This window comes from Polypterus senegalus, chromosome 8, assembly GCF_016835505.1.
Source record: "Polypterus senegalus isolate Bchr_013 chromosome 8, ASM1683550v1, whole genome shotgun sequence".
Classification (NCBI taxonomy): domain Eukaryota; kingdom Metazoa; phylum Chordata; class Cladistia; order Polypteriformes; family Polypteridae; genus Polypterus; species Polypterus senegalus.
The window spans coordinates 158,134,523-158,157,607 of record NC_053161.1 but is presented as its reverse complement, the minus strand read 5'-3'; the positions used below and the strand labels follow the sequence as shown (position 1 = coordinate 158,157,607).

Below are 23,085 nucleotides of genomic sequence, written 5' to 3'. Positions count from 1 at the left end.
AACAACGTGCAACGCAGGATGTTGGAGGAATTTGTGCACCGTGTGCAGCGCATAGGAATGAAGAACCGTCTTCACGCCGAACTGGAATCATCCCCGAATAAATCAAAATCATCCAGATGATGCATAATTAGATCTGGACCACCCTGTATAATGATTTTCACAATACTGAACGACTTTCCATACACATTCCATTGATTATGTATTTACATACCTGTTTATTTGTCTTGTTGCCATATTTTTACAACCCCGGCAAGTGAACTGATCCACTCAAGGGTTAGTTGTGAGGCGTAAACCTTTGTTTTGGTGCTTTGCATTCCTAATTTTCATTGGTATTGTCCCTTTCCATTAATTGTGAACTCCACCAACGAGCACTTTACATCCACTGTAAAGTTGGTCATCCCATCGTTTCTGTAAATTGTAGGTGAGATGACACGGAATTGCACAGTATGTCATTTGTCTAGTACATCCGAGTTTTATTCCACATAGCAGTTGGAGAAGTGACTTGATCAAATATAGTCAAGTAGTCGGTGTTAAGCTGTGAAGTTGCAGCCTACAATTCACCTTCCTGCCACCAGGGGGCCACATTGCCATTAGGTTATCAGTGAGAGACTGAAGGTGCTAAGCTTAAATTCCTATACTTAAGTTATTCTGATTCTTCATCATTAGGGAGTGTCCAGACAACTCCATAGGGTAGATTAAATTGGGACCTTGAACTTCTCATTTGTTGATCAGAAAGTGACTGACTTCATCGGTGTAAGCCATCAATCAACAATCTCCACCCATTATTCTACCCAAGCAGTTGTTGAGCTTCATCTTCAGGAGCTGTCCATTCAGCACCACAAGGTGGACTAAATTGAGATCCTGACCTTCCACTTGGTGAAAAGAAAGCAACAGTCCTCAGTTGTCTGATCCCCTACTAATCCACATTGCTCTACCTAAGGATGATGTCACATTACTCAACGTTTGTGTCATTGGGTATGTCAGATTTTCCAAATATATTGCTGATCTCCTCAACAGACTATGCCAATTTAAAATGACTGGGCATGTCACATATACCGCTAAGTGCCAGCCTTCTAGCTCAGTCATACTTGCCCCTTTTTGTGACAACCACTTAAATGCTGCTTGTCAAAGCTGGAGCTGTACAAAGGGTTAAACGGTATGGTGAGTTCTGCCTCAGCCTCCAATGATTTTTCTTTTTTTTCCATTTTGTGGCGGTAAGTCAAGCACAACATGTCAAACATATCAACGTCTCTTCTGTTTGTAAGATCCAAGACTCCCACACTCCTTATTCCTTGTCACTGCATTATATTAATTAAATATATACTCATACACACAGAGCCAACCCCTACTACTAAAGACAAAATCATATTTGTTTGATGTTTGACTGAGAGAGTTGTGAATGAGTTTGACTGAGTCACTGGATGTGTCACATTACGTGAATCAGGAAACAGCTGCATCCATCTCGCTAAGATTATGTAAATGATGGGTACGAATGAAAATCACCAGAAAAGACATCTAATGTAAAATGGCCATACGCCTTGCTCTTCATCTTTTTAGGAACTGTCCATTCAGAACCAATAGGTTTACAAAATTGAGGCCTTCAGTTTCCAGTAGACCGCTAGAAAGTGATCGGGATAACTAGATTAATCCCCCATCCTGGCCAAAGCAGCACCACAAAACCACAATCCCCCACAAAGGGTTTGCATACTCCAGTCTATCTAATCAGTTCTCATTCTTAGTCTACAAGACTTTAGTGTGGACTAAATTGTCCCTTTGAAATACTACATAAAAAAACCAAATTACCCCCGGGGACAAACAAAGTTCTATCTATCTATCTATCTATCTATCTATCTATCTATCTATCTATCTATCTATCTATCTATCTATCTATCTATCTATCTATCTATCTATTCTGAATGTGTTCTGCTCTCTGAACTCCTAAACCTCCTTCAAATCCCATCTGTCTTCCATTGTGTCTTCAGGAGCTGTCCAGTCAGCACTCCAGGATGGATCAAATCAGCCCCTTGAATTATAAACCTGCCTGACCTCTACACTCTGAACCCTCACCTCATGATAGTTTATCCCAGCACGTCCTGCTCTTCATCTTCAGAAGCTGCTCCATCAGAACTTCAAGCTTCGAGAGGGTGTCCAAGTCTCCCTGCAGCAGGGACACGTCCCTCCTCAGAGCACATAGTACTCCACTGGGGGCTGCCAATTCCCCACAGCTCAGATTAGAGTTGGTTTGGCTCTATTCTAATTATTATTATTATTTGATTTCTATATTTTTGTCAATGCTTTCTCTGATTCGTTTTGCTGGCTAGTGTGAACATGCTTTCATGTAGACAAGCTTTTGCTCAATCCAATCTCGAGATCGATGCTTCATTTCATACTCTACAGCTTCTAATGATATCCTGGTGTTCTGAATGTGGTCAGATGACTAAAGGCAGCTATTATTGAGTGGGAACAGGCTGCCGTGGGCGGGAGGAGAGCTGCAGGCCAGATGGTCGTCTGCCTGAGTAGGATTGTGTATTTATTTATGGGAGAGGCTTGCAGGTCACACACCAGAGTCTGAAAGCTCTCCTCATGTGTCGGGATCCTAGTGGGCTTTGTGATGGCTCCCAGTCCTCAGTTCTACTTTACTTTTGATTGTGAATGTTGTAGATGATTTCTTGATGTTACCTCCATTGCGTCATCTAACGGTGGGCCTGTCTTATCTAAAGTAGGTTACTTCTCCAGCCGGTTACAATTTGTAGGCATGATGAAACTAATGTGCTGTACCTGTGCAGGGGCTCAGGATGCTAGTCACTACAGAAAGGTACTAAACACAGGAAATTCACAATTCATTCCCACCTGAGACCCTGACTGAGTCACCTAGCTTAATAAAAATCAAAGTGTAGAAATATGGCCGTAATTTTACTTTACCTGTAAGCAGCTTATGGATAGTGATCACTTTTGAAAGGCGCTATATAAAATAAGCAGACCCTGCATTCAGTCCTCACTGTTATGGGCTGTGGGTGAACTTTTTTCCCTGCTGGAGCTAAGAGTTGTAGGAGTATGGAAACATCGGAACTGCACCTGTAAACAGCTTATGGGTGATACTCACTTTGGAAAGGTGCTTTATAGAAATTAACACGCAGTTCGCCCTACTAACTTCATATTTGGCCTTTCATGAATCAGTCACTCATCTTGCTGGATATCAGACTGTGGGTATATGAAAACAGTTATACTGCGTGTGTAAAAAGGCTGAGGATGGAAAGGCGCTATAAAGTAATTTTAGTGTCATTGCTTTACTCCCTGCCACAAGTCTCTTCATCAACCAGCACTGGCGTGGCAGAAGAATGGAGACAACTGCACGTTACCTGTAAAGCATCTTGAGATGATGTTGTCCATGCCATGGAAGGGCACTATATTAATTGACAGGGTGACAGAATGAGGCACAATACCTGCATTACGAGGGAGCATCAGTTATGGCATTATGACCATGTGGTGTGATTCCGGGTCTCAGTATCCTCATTGGTGAGGACCAGGCCAGGGGGACACCCACATAACACCTGGTCGCGACAGATAGAGGGTCATTTCCGGAGGGTGGTACTGGAACATGTGTCTTCCTGGGGGGTTGCCAACCGGGATCCCAAGTTGTTTTGTGGTGCGGTGGGTGCGGCGACGCACGGTAGCAGAGCATGCTGCTCAACCTGACCCACCCTGGTTCAGCTCCTACTTTGGACTGCCTGATTGAGCCACTTCAGCTGCCAGCACTCACTGTTATTCTTGGAATGGTGCTTAACTGTAAGCAGTTCAAAATGGTAGATTAGACCAACTACTGTGGGAATTATAAAAGTATTCCTGGTACCCCGATACGTGGAGTGATGCTTCTAATGGAAATGTTCTTTCTGAAATGAAGCTTTTTGTTAAATATCAGCGTAGTTCTACTTAACTAGATCTTGCCCGTATTTGCCAGATACTCAAACCAGATTTTCTTTGTTGTTGTTCCAAACTCCCCTTTGCTGTTAATTCACTTAGGAATGTGCCCCCTCTGGTGGTGACATTGCGCACTTCAAGGCCTGGGCTCAATCCCAAAAGTGACGTGGGTGGGTTTTCATGATAAGAAAATGAAAAGAGCCGTGGCACACATATAAAGCATTATGAGGTGTTGTTTACGATGGAAATAAACTTCGTTTTAGAGTGTACTAGCATGTTGTGCGCACAGCCGGCTTCCGAGTCAGTTTCTGTTGGGTTCCTCACTGACTGCTGTGCTAATTCAGTCAGTGGTCTCATTCAGCTATAGTGCCAGTGGCAAAGCAGTACACCAGCAAGGCCAGCTGGTTCAGTGTGATGGCTGGCACCCCCAAACAAGCTACATCACCTGCCTCTTACCAGAGGACTCTACTTCTACTTCTAATACTTGTTCTTCTTCTACAACTTCTTCTTCTACTACTACTACTACTACTACTACTACTTTTTGTTCTTCTACAACTTCTTCTTCTTCTTCTACTACTTTTTCTTCTTCTACAACTTCTTCTTCTTCTACAACTTCTTCTTCTTCTACAACTTCTTCTTCTTCTTCTACTACATTTTCTTCTTCTACTACTTCTTCTTCTTCTCCCACTTCTATGTGGGGTTGGTGTGCTTGAGCACCCTTCTCCATACAGCATGGTCCTGCACTTCACACCCTTTCCCTTCAGATTGTCTTTTCCTTTATCCATCCACCTCATCTTTGGCCACCTTCTTCTTTCTCTTCCCCTGTACTTCCATTCCCATCACTCTTTTGCCCACATATTCCTTGTCTCTCCTCATCACATGTCCATACCACTTCACCCTACTTTATTGTACTTTCTTAGATGTCTCTCCCACTTTTGTTGTACCTCTGATTATCTCCTTTCTTTTTCTGTCCTTTATGGCAGCTTCACGCATCCATCTCTCCATTCTCATTTCTTTATCTGTACAAAAAAGCTTCAGCCCCGGTGTGGTGCAGAAAGGTGCTATATACAATACTGTGTTGTTTGTTTCTGAATCTGGGAGGTTTTCAGAGGCTCGCCTCCCTCACCTCGCCCTTTGATTGTCATACTGTGTCAGGCACAATCTCCATGAATAAACAAGTCAAGGAAGCGTACTTCTGTAAATAATGCAATAGCAGAAGTGCTGGAGTGTAACAAGAGCTTGTGTGGCCAGCTGCAAGTGTGAGTCAGGTCTGCCCATCTTTTTTATTGTTTTGATTGGCATTAGGCATTTCGTAATGCACTTCTGGGTAGTAAACCATGGCCGGTGACCCACATGGAGTCTGGCATTGTGCAGGATAGCAATACCGTGTTTAGGAGGTGTAATAATAATAAAAGTGTATCCTCTCTTTGAGCTACCTTCCGTAATGACTAGAGATCACAAGTTTCTCTCAGTACATGGAAGATTCAAGATGGGCTTTCCTAGAGTGTAGTCCTCTCCAGTAGACTTTCTGTGTGAGGATCAATGAGTTTATAGGCATCTGAGTGCCCCTACCATGAATGCCCAGCCTTCAAATGCTAGTCAGAGAGACACCTAGAGACCACCGGGGGAACCCACCCCATATCTCTATGGATGTCCCAGAGCTGCACCCCAGTTTGGTGGAGGTAGAGTGGTTTTTATCTTTGTCCTCCTTTGAGTATCCCCTAATTTAACAGTTGTGTACAGGAGTCACCAGTGGGCCGGGGAACCACTGCCAACCCTCTATGTTCAAAGAAACCAATAGAATTTGAAAGACACCCAATGCAACTTAAGTGTTCCTTCCATCCATCCATACATCCAACTTCTAGATCTGCTTACTCTGAGAGGGTTCATGTCCCAGCAAGCATCAAGTGCAACACATGAATGATCCCTGGACAATGTGCCAGGCCTTCGCAGGGTGAACACACACCCACACCTGGACACATAGTAGGGCTGATTTAACATCACCATGTCTTTGGACTGTGGGAGGAAACCGGAGCAAGCCTGCTCCAACATGGTGAGAACTTGCAAACTCTGTGCAGGGAGGACCCAAGACGTGAACCCTGGCCTCCCTGTTGCGAGGCAGCAGCTCTACCCCTGTGCCACCTTCAAACATTTCGAATTGATATTGCATTGACGCTTAATTAAATTTTCACCGTATTGTAAAATATCTTGGAAATGTGCTCTGTACGAAAGGTTATACAATAAAGATTAATGGATTAACATTTTTAGAGGCCTCTCCAATCATCAGAATGGCAGTCTAGGTTTAAACTGTAACTGTTTCTTGGAGCAAATAATAATGGGAGCATCCGCAGGCCACACTATACATCAATAGTGTAAATTTCTTTAAGCTGATATTCACAAGGGAAGGCGCTTTATTTGCAAAGATACATAAAAAAGATTGAACAACACAGAAGACTGATCCTTCTCACCAAAACAGATACGGGAGAGACAAGATCATTATAAGCTTCATTTATATTGCACCTTCAACGCATTTATATAGCGCCTTTCTCCGTGACGCTGTTTGCAGAAGAAAGCAATATCTTGTCAGCCGTCCAGTAAAACGTGCATTGTTAAATGAGGAACTCTATGCTGGATCTTGATGGGATGCCGTCAGTCCAGTTTTTATATTGTTATAGATCAGTGATGCTGAACTTCATAGAGCTCCTCATTGGCCACGGCAGGTCTCAGAGCTCGAGCAACGGTCGAGGGACGTGTACAACACTGGAATACTGGGAAAGAGATCCTCGCATGTTGCAACTTGTCTTTTTAGAAGAAGTTTTCTTTTTCTTCTTCATTTTTTTTTTTTTTTTGGAATCTCAATAAAAAACAAGCAAACACAGCGCGAGCAGCAGCGCGGGCTCCAATCTTGTGAAGACGCTGAGCGCGCAGCCAGGCTATTCTTATCCTCGGATCAGAGCTATTAAAGAGGAGTCGTAGCCATGGCAACTCTGCTCCCCAGGAGGCGAGCGCGTCCGGAGGGACTGGCGGCTGGGGAGTCGCGTTATCAGACTGCTTTGTGGCGGATCAGCGTCTGGGGGTCTCGTCAGCCTCATGAACATGAACAGCGACGGTTTTGTGCCGCCCATGTTCTTTCATTATATCGCTCCTTGCAACCGCAGCCGACGGCACTTGAATCCTGGAGTTTAAATAGCTGCATCTTGGTTGGAGGGTATTTCGCTAGGCAACATGTTTCCCCTCGTTTAATCTTAACTTACTTTTGAATTAAGGACAGCACAGCGGCGCAGGGGTTAGCGCTGCTTTGCTGTCTCATAGCTCCTACGCAGTACCCCGCTCCCGGGTTGTTCCATACGTGAGTGTCTTCTCTGTGCACAGAAAAGACCCCTGGGCACCCTTCGAAAAGAGTAAGGTGTTTCTGGGTGCCCCCTAATCAACCCCGTCTCTAATTGGTTGACTATCTCTCCATCGAATAGCTAATGTGTGGAGATCGTAATGGCGCTGGAATGGCTGACGTCACATCATCCAGGTGGGTGCTGCATGGGGGCAGTTGAAGTGGTCCCCCGCAGCCTATGTAAAACGCTTTGATAAGGTTAGAAAAGCACTAAAATATACAATACTATACTATATACTATAAATGTAACTCTTTTTAGGGTAATCCGGTAAAATTGAGAGGCGAGCTCTTCTATGGACTGTATAAGTGCAGGGTCGGGTACTTTTTTCTACCAGATGCTACCAGGATAAATTATACACGATATTACAACATTATGTGGTTCCAAATCAATCATAAAGTCAATGTGTGTTATTTATAGCGCCTTTCACAGAGCACACTATGACCCGGCGCTTTAGAACCCTTTAAATTCAATCCATATACTATAGCGTCTTGCATCGAGAGCCCTCAAACAGTTCGTCGTTTGGTGTGCACAGTTCACTATCTTTTTTAGGATAATCCAGTGAAATTGACAATTCAAAATAGGTAAACTCTTCGATGGACGTTGTGCATTTCTAAATCAATCATAAAGTCAATGTGTATACTTTATAGCGCCCTCTTACAGAGCACACTATGACTCGGCACTTTAGAGTGCAATCCATGCAATATAACGCCCTACATCTTTAGCACTCAGACAGCTCAGATTTGGGATGGGAAGGTCTGGTGTGCACGTTTCGCTAGTATGTTCCTTTTTTAACTGAGCTCATGGGTTTAGCATAACGCAAACGGAGATAACATGTAGGGATTTGCTTCTTGTACATAACCGTTTCAGACTCGTTCACTCCAGTTCAGCTAAGACACAAGTCTATCCTGGCAGCATCAGAGACAAAGCAGGAACTAACCTCGCCCGATGCGCTAGTCAGCCAGCCCATTACGCAATCCCCTTAACACACTCGTCTTTAAGAAAACCAGAAAACGTTCATGCTGTACGTACTAATACTGCCAGCGATAAGGTTTAGTCCTCCCTCAATGACGGGCGCAGTGGGTAGCGCTGCTGCCTCGCAGTTTGGAGACCCGGGTTCGCTTCCTGGGTCCTCCCTGCATGGAGTTTGCATGTGATTTCCTTGTCTGTTTGGGTTTCCTCCCACAGTTCAAAGACATGCAGGTTAGGCGATTCTAAATTGTGCTTGGTGTGTGTTTGTGCACCCTGGGATTGGCTCCGGCTGACCCCCGTGTAGTTGGGATATAGCGGGTTGGATGATGGATGGACTCCCTAAATTAAAACTATTACAGCAAAGTCCATAGAAATAGCAATTTTAACCCACGTGGCTCTAACCACTGCGCCATCAAATCGCTGACCATTTTGTTCTCAAGTAAGAAAGTTGCATTCGATTGCAATGACGCGTGAAAAGAAGCCTTGGTGGCACAACGATTAGCGTGACATTATCACTTGCCTTTGAACGAAGACAGCATGTCCTCCATGGATTTCCCTGGCCTTTCATGCACACAATAAATCACTGCTAGTGGATGCCGACGCTGAATCATCCTCTGTGTGACTGTAAACATTCGAAAATGTGTAGTGCGGGGGCACTGACATGCAGTTCAGCGTGACCCCTGCCTTGAACCAAATGCTTACGAACACCTCCCCTTGACGCTGTGAAGTTCTAAGAGGCTTTAGGAAACAGACGGCCGGCAAGCCTCTGCTGCCCCCTAGAGGCGACGTCGTGCCATTGCTCTTCGAGTTTTCCCGCACCTCACTGCTCAGTGGTCGCGCTGGCGCTTATCTCGGCTCGCCTTATCGCTGATCTATAAAAGCTTATGCTTCGCTCTTCGGCACGTGTGCAATCAGGTTTCATCTCATCAGTGGCCACAAAGGTCTGATGGATGTGAGTTCAAGTAGGCTACTTTGGATTTTGGACTAAAATGCCAGAGGTTGTGGGTTAAAATTCCACTGCTGCCACTGTGTGACCCTGAGCAAGTCACTTCACCTGCCTGGGCTCCAATTGGAAAACCTAAAGAAACGACTGGATCCCAAATGAATAAAGACGTAGGCCAAGCAGTAAGTGTGAACACTTCCAGTTTCTGCTGTGAACTTCACTTCACCTGCTTGTGCTCCAAGTCTGGGTTTGAGCAATTGCTTTATAGCCTTATACTTGTAAAGAGGAAGAGCTCAGTTCAGAAAGGCACTATAAAATAAAGGTTGTCGTCTTCTACCTCTTGCACTAAATGTGCTCTAAATACATGTTCCTGTTCAGTTTGGTATTATATGACGGCATGATGGGTGCTGCTGGAGCTGCACGTTCTTACCTATCATGATCTGATCTCCTTCCTTCACTTTCTGATTTTATACAGCGCCTTTCACAATGAGTGCACCTCACAACCCCACAGTGGAGGATTTACCTCATTTTTTGACACTCATTGCATGCCCGTCCTACCTGGAACTCTCTCTCTCTCTCTTTCTGAATCGTCTTTCCCAAGATTTCTTTCATTTTTATTTTTCCCTACAAGGTTCTTTTTGGTGGGGAGTTTTTTCTTAGAAGGTCAAGGCTGGGGGGCTGTCAAAAAACAGGGTCTGTTAAAGCCCACTGAGGTAGTCCATGTTTCATTTTGGGATATAAAAGAATTGCTGTTGTTGAAGGTATGTCCCCGCCCCACCGCCTCATCCAAACAGAGTTTTGTCAAAAATCAGCCCAAACTTTCCCCAGAGTCATCAATTGTCACAGAGTCAATTTATCGTGCCTTTCATAGTAAATCAAGTTTTCGGGAGCACCGTAGAAGAATATAGTGAGAGTACCTGTGATATGAGCACATGAAGGAGAGTCTCAGGGGGTCAACAATGGGACTCTAGTTCATAACCTTACTCTTTTATATAGCAAACACCTTCCAGGATAGACCAACTGGTCTCATGTTCCTACAATATGAGATAAGAAAGGTGAAGTAGTGGGTCTGGCTGCTTTTATACTTTGGCCACTAGGGGGCTACACTAAGTCCGGCAGTGAGCCAGATGACTGATTGTACCAAAGCGACTTCCCAGTTGATGGTGGGCTTAGCCTATAAGGGACTGGGCAGAGAGGACAGCAGGGGTCCACGAAGCTCAGCTCAACAGGTGGAAGGGAAATCGAGAAGAAACAGGTGGCCTAATTAGGAGCAAACGAAATTGTTCCTATGGCAACTCAGTAAGTCAGTGGCATAGATTACCTTCATTAGCGTCAGGCCTGGGGGCCAGCTTGGGGGGGTCATGGTGGTAGATGTTAGTCAGGACTGAAAAATGAAGTGAAATCCATTGCAGTGGTGGCATGTTGATTAGTGCTGACACCCCCGACAGCTACATAGGCTTAGGTTCAAGTCTCAGGGTGGTCTCTGCTGGTTTGTAATTTGCGTTTTCTCCGCATGTCTTTTAATCGATCCAGTTTTTATCGCAAAGACGTGCTGGTCGGGTTAATTGGTTACATGTAAGTTAGTAGAAATGTGTTCTGTGGTGCCCCAGTTGGTTCTCACCTCGTGTTGTCGCTGCTCGTCTCCAGCTGCCCACAACTCTGAACTGAATCAGTGGGTTAAAAACACTGGACGCCACCACTCTGTAGCATGTGTGCTGCACCTTTGGTCCACAGTGACACATCTGTATCTTATTTTGCATCTTCCACTCTCAGAAAGCAGCTTGACGTTGCAAGGTGTTTGGCGCTTCATTCATTTAAGGGTGAAGTCAAATTCATAAGTAGGATAACATTAAGGAGTTTAATGGAGGCGGAGTGGAATACATTAATGTTGTCCAGACGCCAAGTGATGTGCGACCACCAGACCAGCACACGTGCCCCCATGGAGCTCTTCAGCTTGATATGTGGGGAACTCAGAGTGCAGCACTTCTTAGTTTACAAAGGTGCACTTCTGGGGGCTCCCTCTGATTTATAACATTCAACCCTCGTTTGAAATGATATCCACCATTTATCAATCACATCATTAAGCCACGACGGTCCAATAGGCTTAGCTTGTTTTAACAAAGAGATTTCCATCTGTCTGTCCATCCATTTATTTTATTTACATCTTTCAGTGTTGATGTTTAGGTGGGCGCCAACACTGCAGGGGGTCCCAGTCCGCTTTTGAGTTTGGGTCACCTCTACACACTTATGGTGTGGGAGAAAATCAGCATACCTGAAGAAAACCAACACAGACAGTGGAGCAGGCCAAGATTTGAACCCAGGGCCAGCGGAGGTGTTATGAACTACTGAGGTACCCCATACAATTGGATGTGGCTTGCTGTTATAATTTTTACATACACAAAACAGAGAAGCCCATTCAGTCCAATGAGCTTGCGTTCCTTGATAAAAGTCAAATTAATCCAATCCTTCACCCAGATGTTTTTAAAGGAGTCTCCACTTTAACCATTTAGGTCAGCCATCTTTTTCTGTATTTCCCCAATTTGCTTCCTGATTTCTAAGTGAAATGCACTTCTCTAAGTCTCCACTAGGTTTCACTGAGCTGGGCCAACTGCACTTGTAATTTGGAGAATTCAAAGGCTGTCATTGAGCCCAGTGGGCACTCAGTTGCCTGTCTATGGTCAGTGCCTCCTGTAGCTCTGGGATGCCAGCACACCTTCAATGCCAGAGCCAATGTAATGCGCCTGTCCTCACTTGTCTCCTTGTCTCTTCTCTTTTCTCATACAGTGCTCATACATTCCTCAATGTGAGAGGGACAACGAGAAGAATTCCGAGAAGGTTCTGCTGTGGCAGGACTACTGGTCCAAGCAGATCAGCTCACAGTCCTTCATCTGCTACTTCAACCAGCACAGGAGGTAAGCCAGACAGGGGGAACATGCAGTGTCAAGACAGCCGAGCATGGGGGCTCAACTTTAGATAAATAGATAGATAGATAGATAGATAGATAGATAGATAGATAGATAGATACTTTATTAATCCCCAAGAGAAATTTACATACTCCAGCAGCAGCATACTGATAAAAAAACATTAATTAAACAGTGATACAAATGCAGTGCAAGTTAAAATATGCAAGGTGGAGAGTGCGAGGCAGGTATAACAGTTAATAGTCTTATATGATGTTAACGTTTACCCCCCCCTGGTGGAACTGAAGAGTCGCATAGTGTGGGGGAGGAACGATCTCCTCAGTCTGTCAGTGGAGCAGGACGGTGACAGCAGTCTGTCGCTGAAGCTGCTCCTCTGCCTGGTGATGACACTGTTCAGTGGATGGAGTGGATTCTCCATGATTGACAGGAGCTTGGTCAGCGCCCGTTGCTCTGCCACGGATGTCAAACTGTCCAGCTCCGTGCATACAATAGAGCCTGCCTTCCTCACCAGTTTGTCCAGGCGTGAGGCGTCCCTCTTCTTTATGCTGCCTCCCCAGCACACCACTGCGTAGAAGAGGGCGCTCACCACAACCGTCTGATAGAACATCTGCAGCATCTTATTGCAGATGTTGAAGGATGCCAGCCTTCTAAGGAAGGATAGTCGGCTCTGTCCTCTCTTACAAAGAGCATCAGTATTGACAGTCCAGTCCAGTTTATCATCCAGCTGCACTCCCAGGTATTTATAGGTCTGCACTCTCTGCACACAGTCACCTCTGATGATCACGGGGTCCATGAGGGGCCTGGGCCTCCTAAAATCCACCACCAATTCCTTGGTTTTACTGGTGTTCAGGTGTAAGTGGTTTGAGTCACACCATTTAACAAAGTCTTTGATTAGCTTCCTATACTCCTTCTCCTGCCCACTCCTGATGCAGCCCACAATAGCAGTGTCGTCAGCGAACTTTTGCACGTGGCAGGACTCTGAGTCGTATTGGAAGTCTGATGTATATAGGCTGATTAGGACTGGAGAAAGTACAGTCCCCTGCGGCGTTCCTGTGCTGCTGACCACAATGTCAGACCTGCTGTTCCCGAGATGCACATACTGAGGTCTGTCTGTAAGATAGTCCACGATCCATGCCACCAGGTGTGAATCTACTCCCATCTCTGTCAGCTTGTCACTAAGGAGCCGAGGTTGGATTGTGTTGAAGGCGCTAGAGAAGTCCAGAAACATAATTCTTACAGCACCACTGCCTCTGTCCAAGTGGGAGAGGGATCGGTGTAGCATATAGATGATGGCATCCTCCACTCCCACCTTCTCCTGGTATGCAAACTGCAGAGGGTCGAGGGCGTGGCGGACCTGTGGCGTCAGGTGGTGAAGCAGCAGCCACTCCATGGTTTTCATCACATGTAACATCAGGGCGACAGGCCTGAAGTCATTCAGCTCACTAGGACGTGATACCTTTGGGACTGGGGTGATACAAGATGTTTTCCAAAGCCTCGGGACTCTCCCCTGTTCCAGCCTTAGGTTGAAGATGCGCTGTAGAGGACTCCCCAGTTCCAACGCACAGGCCTTCAGTAGTCGTGGCGATACTCCATTTGTTGGCACAAAGTCTTCTCAGCTCTCTGCTTACCTGGGCTGCTGTAATTGTGGGTGGGGATGTCTCTCCTATGCCGGTATCAGCAGAAGGATGGGTGGAGGGTGCAGTACTCCAAAGTGAGAGTGAGAGTGGGTTAGGGTGGTCAAACCTGCTAAAAAAAGTTGTTTATCAGGTTTGCTTTCGCCACGTCTCTCTCGATGGTGGCACCCTGCTTCGTGCTGCAGCCAGTTATGATCTTCATCCCATCCCACACTTCCTTCATGCTGTTATTTTGCAACTTTTGCTCCAGCTTTCTCCTGTACTGCTCCTTTGCTGCCCTAAGCTGGACTCGGAGTTCCTTCTGCACGCGCTTGAGCTCATGCTGATCACTGCCTTTAAAAGCCCTTTTCTTCTGGTTCAAAAGGCCTTTGGTGTCACTTGTAATCCATGGCTTGTTGTTAGCATAGCAGCGTACTGTTCTTACTGGAACTACAATGTCCAGACAGAAGTTGATGTAATCAGTAGTGCAGTCAACAGCCTCCTCAATGTTCTCACTATGTGACCCCTACATGGATATCCTAGTCCGTAGTTCCAAAGCAATCTCTCAAAGCCTGCTCTGCCTCAGGGGACCACTTCCTGAATGAGCGTGTGGTTGTAGGCAGCTCCCTCACTCTTGGTTTGTATTGAGGCTGAAGCAGAACCAGGTTATGATCTGCTTTCCCAAGTGCAGGCAGCGGGGTGGCGATGTATGCGTCTTTAACGTTTGCATACACTAGGTCGATAGTCCTATTTACCGAGGTGTTACAATCCCCTTACTGGGAGAAGGCAGGTAATGTTTTGTCCAGCGTCACATGGTTAATGTCCAGCGATTAGCACAAGCTCCTCAGGGTGCTGTGTTTGTAATTTAGCAACAGCGAATTGGATGATGTCACTCGCTATCTCCATGTTCCGCGTGAGGAGGGATGTAAACTATAACAACAATGACGTGTCCAAACTCTCTGGGTAAGTAATAGGGACGCAGACTTACAGCCAACAGTTCAATGTCCCTGCAGCAAGTGGAGATTTTAACATTTACATGTCCAGAGTTGTACCACCTTGTGTTCACATAGAGAGCAAGTCCCTGCAGGTATATGCATCTCTGTCCGCTCTAACTGTGCTAAACCTGCTCCACGTTAGCATTTGGGATGGTAGTTGTTAGCCACGTTTCACAAAAACACAACAAACTGCATTCTCTGTAGGTCCTGACATTTTTCCCCAGCACAGCCAGTTCGTCGATCTTATTTGGTAGTAAGTTCACATTTCCCAAGATCACAGAAGGCACCGATGGCTTGTATCACCTCTTCCTCACTAGCCGCTTAGCCTTTAGCTTAGCGCCGGCTCTGCTGCCACGATACCGTCTTCTTCACAGGGGTCCAAGAGTCTAAAGTTACATACAAGGGGCCGTCTCTGTTACAAAGACGTCTTAACTAAAACACTAGACCCCAAGCAGTTCAGTTCATTCTGAAACAAATCTTGTGCACATTGTGTGTATGTAGGCTCAGCGGCCAGTTTATTAGGTACATCTTGCTAGTATGGGTTGGACCTCCTGTTGCCTTCAGAACTACCATAATTCTACATGGCATAGGTTCAACAAGGTGCTGGAAGCACTCCTCAGGGATTATGGTCCATATTGACATGATAGCATCACGCAGTTCCAGCAGATCTGTTGGCTGCACATCCATGTTGCGAATCTCCCATTCCACCACATCCCAAAGGTGTTCTATTGGATCGTGATCTGGTGACTATGGAGGCCATTTGAGTACAGGGAACTCATTGTCATGTTCAGCAAACCAGTTTGAGATGATTTGAGCTTTGTGACATGGCGCATTATCCTGCTGGAAGTAGCCATCAGAAGATGGGCACACTGTGGTCATAAAGGGATGGACATGGCCAGCAACAATATGCAGGTAGGCTGAGGCATTTAAAAGATACTCAGATGGTACTAAGGGACCCAATGTGTGCCAAGAAAATATCCCCCATGTCATTACACCACCAGCCTGAACCATTAATGCAAGGCAGGATGGATCCATGCTTTCATGATGTAGACAGACCCTATCATCAGGATGTCGCAGCAGAAATTGAGACTCATCAGACCAGGCAATGTTTTTCCAGTCTTCTCTTGTCCAATGTTGGTGAGCCCCTGTGAATTGTTTGTGGAAGTGTATCATGGCACGAACAAAGGAGATTTCTGAGGACCTCAGAAAAAGAGTTGTTGATGCTCCTCAGGCTGGAAAAGGTTACATCTCTAAAGAGTTTGGACTCCACCAACCCACAGTCAGACAGATTGTGTACAAACGGAGGAAATTCAAGACCATTGTTACCCTCCCCAGGAGTGGTTGATCAACAAAGATCACTCCTTGAGCAAGGCGTTCTACCAAAGAAAGGTTAAAGAAGAATAAAATTAATGTTTTGGAATGGCCAAGTCAAAGTCCTGACCTTAATGTTGTGGAAGGACCTGAAGCGAGCAGTTCATGTGAGGAAACCCACCAACATCCCAGAGTTGAAGCTGTTCTGTACGGAGGAATGGGCTAAAATTCCTCCAAGCCAGTGTGCAGGAATGATCAAAAGTTACAGGAAACGTTTAGTTGCAGTTATTGCTGCAAAGGGGGGTCACACCAGATACTGAAAGCAAAGGTTCACATACTTTTGCCATCACAAATATGTAATATTCGATCATTTTCCTTAATAAACAAATGACCAAGTATCATATTTTTGTCACATTTGTTTAACTGGTTTCTCCGTATCTACGTTTAGGACCTGAGTGAAAATCTGATGATGTTTTAGGTATTTATGCAGAAATATAGAAAAGTCTAAAGGGTTCACAAACTTTCAAGCACAACTGTAAATCGGTACCACAAGAGAACTACGATACTAAGATCAATGACAGAAGTCGCAAAATCAACTAAAATGTTCTAGCAAATTATAGAAAAAAACCCTATCTAAATCCATTAAATAGTTCTTTTGTGAAAACCGGACAGACATACAGACAGACAGACATTGGATTATATATATATATATATATAGAGAGAGAGAGAGAGATTATTTTTATTTTTTATTTTTTGGTTGGTTGAATCCATTAATGTGGAGGCCTCAGGTAAAATGGGCCGGCGATTGCTAATTGCTAAGTCACCAACAGCATGAGCTGGAGTTCTGTCATTTATATGAGCAGCTTCACAGCCAGCTGCATGGAAACCTATAAAAAAATTTAAAAAAAAACAAAAAACACTCAGAACAGGAAGAGGTGAGCCATAAAACTCTTGGCTAAGAAACAAAGCAGAGCTTCTTAACTATAGCTGATACTCATCAATAAAAATTTAGATTCAAGTAGGAAAAACAAATGCAAAACTGAATTTGAAAAGGCAATCTTAAAAAGGCAAACCAAAACAAGCTAAATAAGTCAGAAAGTGCGAAAATTCATTGTATCGCGCAAAAGTCCAGAACCAAAGATTCAAAAAACAAGAGCACCTACAAAATCCAAAATGGGAGCCAAAATGCAGCAGTTGTAACTAATGCTGTAGCAGCTATCTAGTGGTCTACTTGGCTCTTATGTAGCTCTGGGGTGGTCCTCCAGCTGCCACGTTAGGGGCCCTGCCCCCCTCACCTTAGCAGATAGTGCATAAGACATGAAACAAAAGCAACAAACTGCAGAACAAATATCTCTTTATTATAAAAGGAAATCTTGGGACAAGACTTTCTCAGAGATAATTTCAGGTACCGCGAGATGAGACTTTTTGTGAAGAGATTTTGACAAGTCCCACCATCCTCTCAAACATTTACAACCACGCCCACGGTCCAATCACTTCTCATTCATGTGAATACTATTGTCGGACATAGTTCCTGCACTCTCAGCTCCAAGTGGGGGGGGAAATAAAACACAAAGAGTAGAAGACAAAGTAGAATGTCGTAAAAAATTCAAAAATGGCGCAATAAACATGCAGAGCAGGTTAGAGATTATGAAAGTACAAAAAAATCGAAAGTCTCAAAAAAACTGATAGCAAAGATCGCATTACCGCTAACAAATGTAAATTATTATTACTCAGTGAAATAATGGAACAGCGAGAAGAATATATGGACATAGGTGATATGACAGAAGTATGTAGATACTGTTTGACTTCAAACATTAAGTCGGAGACATGTAGATCGTCTAATTCGTGTTGCCATCGAGAAAAAGTAGCATTTCTTCCCAATGAAGAGGCGTATCCATGAGAATTAAAAGATTTGTTGTTTGGTGGAAGTCAAAATCTACATACGCAAGCGGCAGAGATACGCAATTGCTGGTGCATAGTGCAGGCCGGGGGTTGGTGAGCGAAGTGAGCAGGGGGCAGAGCCCCCTAGTTTATTAAAAGAATAGATAAGAAAGCAAAAACATACTCAAAAATAATATTTGAAAAACATTTAAAAGGCAACAAAAAAGAAAACACACACAATTCTGGGCATGGAATCCCAGCTGTAATGTAGTGGGGAGTTGGTGGTGGCAGTTGAACAGCTGCCCTTCTGTATTACAATTCTTAGCCACTAGGGGGCGGCACACAGATCCTGGTTATACAAAGTTAGGTCAGGCACACATGGAGGAGACGCTCAAAGCTGATTAACTGATTGCCACTAATCTAAAGTGCAGCTTTGCTGGTAAATCCCCAGCCCCAGCTTCACTGATATAAAAAGCGCTGAAACATTAACCTTTAACCTCGATGTTCAATGTGCCACTTAGTATAGTGTGGGCATCTGCCATTGTGACAAAAAAGACGCACATCTTGTTTCAAAGCCTGATCCTGTTCTTTTTAAGGGTAATATGTGTCATATTCATTACCTCGACTTTTAGCATTTTGGGCATTAATGTCAGCCTTCACTATGACCCAAGTTCCAGTCACTCTTGAATTGTCCTAATCCTGGAGGGCTGATGTGGAACTTTTAATCTCAAACTACAATTAGCAAATTCCGTTGTGTACATTTGTGTCCTGTAATGTCCCTGTCACCTTTCAAAAAAGTGTCACCAATCCTCAATGTCTGAAATGAGGCTACAAGAAACGGTTAGCAGTGCAGCAGAGTAAGAAAATGGTGCTGCATGTGTAGCAATGTTGAAATAATTTATGAAATAATTTGTTATACAGGTATTTAGATTTTAGGTGTCTCTGCCTTTAGCCATTATTATTTTTCATATTGTTATTTTACCGTATCATTTTGTCTGTCATCACAGCTTTGTAGTTGTTGGCAAAGGCACTGTGCATTTGTGGCGTTGTTGTGTTATGTTAACTTTATTATGTTATCCCTATTTAAGATGGTGGCACACTACTATCAATGTCCAAGTTTATGGAAAAAAAATCCTAAAAAATCTGAAGTGAAGACAAGATGAAGCGCTGGGGCAAATCAAAGGCAAACCCCGTATGATGGATTGGGAGAAATAACAAAAGATAACAAATATCATTACGGTCTTTACAGACTGGCTCAAAATGGTGGTGGAACCCCAAAGGTAGAAGCCAGACCAGACAGGGTGGAGTCAGGGAACACTGATCCAGGAAGTGATGTCACTGAGGTTGCTGGTCATCTGATCTGTAGAAGAGAAAGCAACATAGGCAACAGCGCCAACCCTTGGAGTGGAATTACCATTAGATAAGCTTTCAAGATCTCTTCCAAGCTCACATGCGTGACAACAGCAATAGGACACTTAGATAGCTAGAAGTTGTGCTTGTCTTTTTCTTGAATACGTGTTTTTGGTTTTGGACAATTGGTGTTTTTGTGCTTCCTCTTTCTGGCTGTAATCTATCAGCTCAACTGGGCTTTGTTGCACACCCAGAAATATGTGTTCATTTCCTGTTCTTCCTCCCATTTAATGAATCTCTCAAACTCGTTTACTACAACTGCTACCCCCTGGTGACCACCCTTGCAAAAGCCTGGCATTGTGAAGCAGGAATTGCTTTGAAATGTGTGGTTCAGACCTCAGTGTCATTGGATTGTGACCACCCAAACCCCCACAACCATACTGTTGTGATTGTAAGGCTTTACGAAGGTGGAGTCTCACTGTTTTCTTTGTGCTTTTTCTTTTCAGGCCAGAAGATGTTCTGCTGAAGCGCTCCCACGATGAGAATGTCCTTCTGCACTGCGTCCTCTGGCCTCTGGTCACTCTGCTGGTGGGCATCCTTATCGTAGTGCTTACCATCTGTGCCAAAAGTCTGGCGGTGCGGGCAGAAGCCTTCCAGAAGAGGAAGTTCTCTTAAGAAGAGGAGGACAATGCCTCTGAGGGTGGGGTGGGGGCTCGAGAATCGGGTCCACGGGTGAAGGGTTAGGGATAACATGAAGACAACGAGGGGAGGAGCAGGCAATGTGATGCTGCGTGGACTACTCGATGCCCACATCAAGTGAGTCTCTTTCACAACAAACATGTAGCGAGAAAAGTGCAAAGACGGCGTGCGTGTGTACAGTACATTGAAACGCTCTCCCTGGCGTATGTTTGTGTGTGTGTGTGCGTGCGTGTGTGTCCGTGTGCTCGAATGTCCTCACGCACCACGCACAGTTAGTGTAGGAAGCTGCTGAACTCTATGCTGTCCAGTGCTGTTTGATATACTGTAGTGCCCTTCACCGTAGGACGACACGGAGCCTTATGCATCGCTAATGATTTACGGCTCACGGTCTCCTTTTCTTTATCTTTAAGTCTGAAGTCAATCATTTTATTATGGCTTTCTGAAATGTAGCGACTTTTTCTACATTAGTGCAGTCATGACCACTGCGAGCTTGCCAAGGGGCCTGACCTTCACCCAATTCATTTAAGAGCACTAAACAGAGGTGACCCTGGCGTACGCTCATATAGCGCCTTTGAGTCACAAAGAAACTCATGTTCATTGTTATCTTCAGGGTAAACTAAGGTCAATGGTCTTCACATCATGTAGCGCCTTGTATGAGGAACGACCTCACAAAGCAATGTGCAGAGTGTATAGAGTGAACTGATGACCAGAATTAAGCTGAGTGTATTTATTTTATTTAACGCCTTTGATAAAAGCATTCACCGCGTAACACAATCTATACTCTCATGAACTGCAAATGAATTAAGTCAATCAGTATTTATTTTATATAGCGCCTTTGATAAAAGCAGTCACCGTGTAACACAATCTATATCTCTCATGACCTGCAGCCGGATTAACTTGTTTAGTATTTATTTTGTATAGCCCTTTTGACAAAATAATTCACCATGTAACACAATCTACACTCTTTTATGAACTGCAGCTCTTAGTTTACATGGCACCTTTGGTAGGGAGCACACCCACAATCTCTACACAAATGGTTGTCCTTTTAGCTACTGTCTCCGTTTCTCAGTACAAAACATACATTAAATGTAACAGTGGTGGAATAAATTAATGCTTTTTTCAATTTTAATTCTTAGAGCAGAGTATCACTTATGGATGCAGTTTGTTATACGCCAATTGCAAATATGAACAAAGGACAGCATTCAAACAAAACATAACACTGAAACATACAGCGCCTTTCAGGTTGAGCATGTCTGGGCTTTGCATAGACGGCAGGGCTAAACCTACTAAAAGTTTCATTTCCGTTGCTTCTCAATGGGTCCCAGTCCGGGCGGTTTGTCGTGTGGTTGGTACAGATGTAAGCAGCGCATGCTCCCAGCCCTCGATGGTTAAAACACACGGCCGCGTTAATCCAGCAGGACTCTCGGGATTAATCTGCAGCGCGACGCAGGCGGCCGAGGATTACGAAAACATAAATCACAATTAATGCTAATTCAGGGTCACCGGAGCCCATTCTGACAGCATTGAGCTCAAGGTTGGAAACCCCCGAGACAGGACGCCTGTCCAGGTTTCTGGTCGAAGACACATCCAGGTCTTTGGGGTTGTGCGAGGAAAACAGGAGTCCAAGCAGACACGGGGAAAAAATACAAACACTCGCAAGAGCCGAGCGTGGCATTCGAACTCAGGACGCAGGGCGCATAGGGGGGCGTGTCAACGTGTCTGGCGTCATTTTTGGGGCGCGGCCTTCGCGACAAGCTCAAATGTAGCCTCGCCTACCGCTCGACCACACTAGAATTAAAACGCGGGGATATAATAAGGCTACCCAAACCGGAATCACAGTTTTCATCCTTTTACACAGCGCGTGAAACTTTTGTCCTGCCATGTTTTTCCTGTAGGACCAAAAAGAAGCGAATTGCGGCAGACGCAGCTGACAAGACCTATCAGACTTCAGACAGAAACGGAAAATGTGTATAGCCATAATTAAAAATAAAAGAGTTAAGAACTGCAACTAATACTGGTAAGAGACATCCATCCATTATCCAACCCGCTATATCCTAACTACAGGGTCACGGTGGTCTGCTGGAGCCAATCCCAGCCAGCATTCGGCGGGAAACAAACAAACAAGGTAGGGCGCCAACCCACCGCAGGGAACGTACACACTAGGGACAATTTAGAAAAAACAATGCACCTAACCTGCATGTCTTTGGGAGGAAAACCACACAGACATGGGGAGAACATGCAAACTCCACGCAGGGAGGACACGGGAAGCGAACCCGGGTCTCCTAACTGCAAGGCAGCAGCGCTACCCACTGCGTCGCCATTATATATACGTATGAACTATGATTTAAAGATTTTCACTTTAAGTATGGTACCAGTGACCGACTTGCATGTGTGTGTCACATTTGAACGTTTAATATAATTTTAAAACCCGAATGCGCACCAACAAATACAACAGAACATGCGCAAATACAGAAATCACAATTATAAAGTGTTCCAAATCCTGCAGTAGATATGTTCATACTTTGGCTCATGATATTTTCCTGTTAAGATGTGCATTTAAGTCCCAATTGGAAGAATCCACCTTGCAGTAATAGCAAATACTACACGATCATGCTGCAAATACTATCAGCATACTCTAAAAAATAATATTTCCTTAATTTCACTTTCCTGGGTTGTGTGGTGCCTCACTGAACCACAGCTAGGCAAAGAACTATTTTATTCTGGGTAGGGTTGTTTTGATATGAATTTGCTTCTTTGGGCTTTGAAAAGGTTCCTAATATGATGAGAAAATAGAATTCTGTGGTGCACTGGCTCCCCAACTCGGCCCTGGGGACCCCCTGAGGCTGCAGGTTTTTGTTCCAACCAGATTTACAGTTAGAGATAATAACTGATCTCATTCAATTAGCTAATCTTTATTCTCTTCTCATAATTCTGCATTCAGAAAAGTACACCAGTATGATTTTTACATTGATAAGGTATTTAGAATCATTTCTATTTTTGCTATAGCTTTATATGCTTAACTCTCTTTTGTTGTTTTCTTTATTATTTTCCCCTAGACTCAAGCAGCCAATATTGTTAATTTTTTTTTTTTAATGC

General features: G+C 44.4%; 1 protein-coding gene across 1 annotated transcript in view; it reads left to right on the top strand.

Annotated features, from left to right (window-relative positions):
- LOC120533232 (calcium-activated potassium channel subunit beta-4-like) overlaps positions 1-22,080 on the top strand; it is an 89,652-nt gene extending 67,572 nt beyond the window's left edge. The window contains exons 2-3 of the mRNA XM_039760013.1: positions 12,004-12,131; positions 19,797-22,080. Coding sequence (XP_039615947.1) covers positions 12,004-12,131; positions 19,797-19,965 — 297 coding nt within the window. The 3' untranslated portion in view covers positions 19,966-22,080. The remainder of the gene's footprint in view (positions 1-12,003; positions 12,132-19,796) is intronic.
- Positions 22,081-23,085: the final 1,005 nt, after the last annotated feature.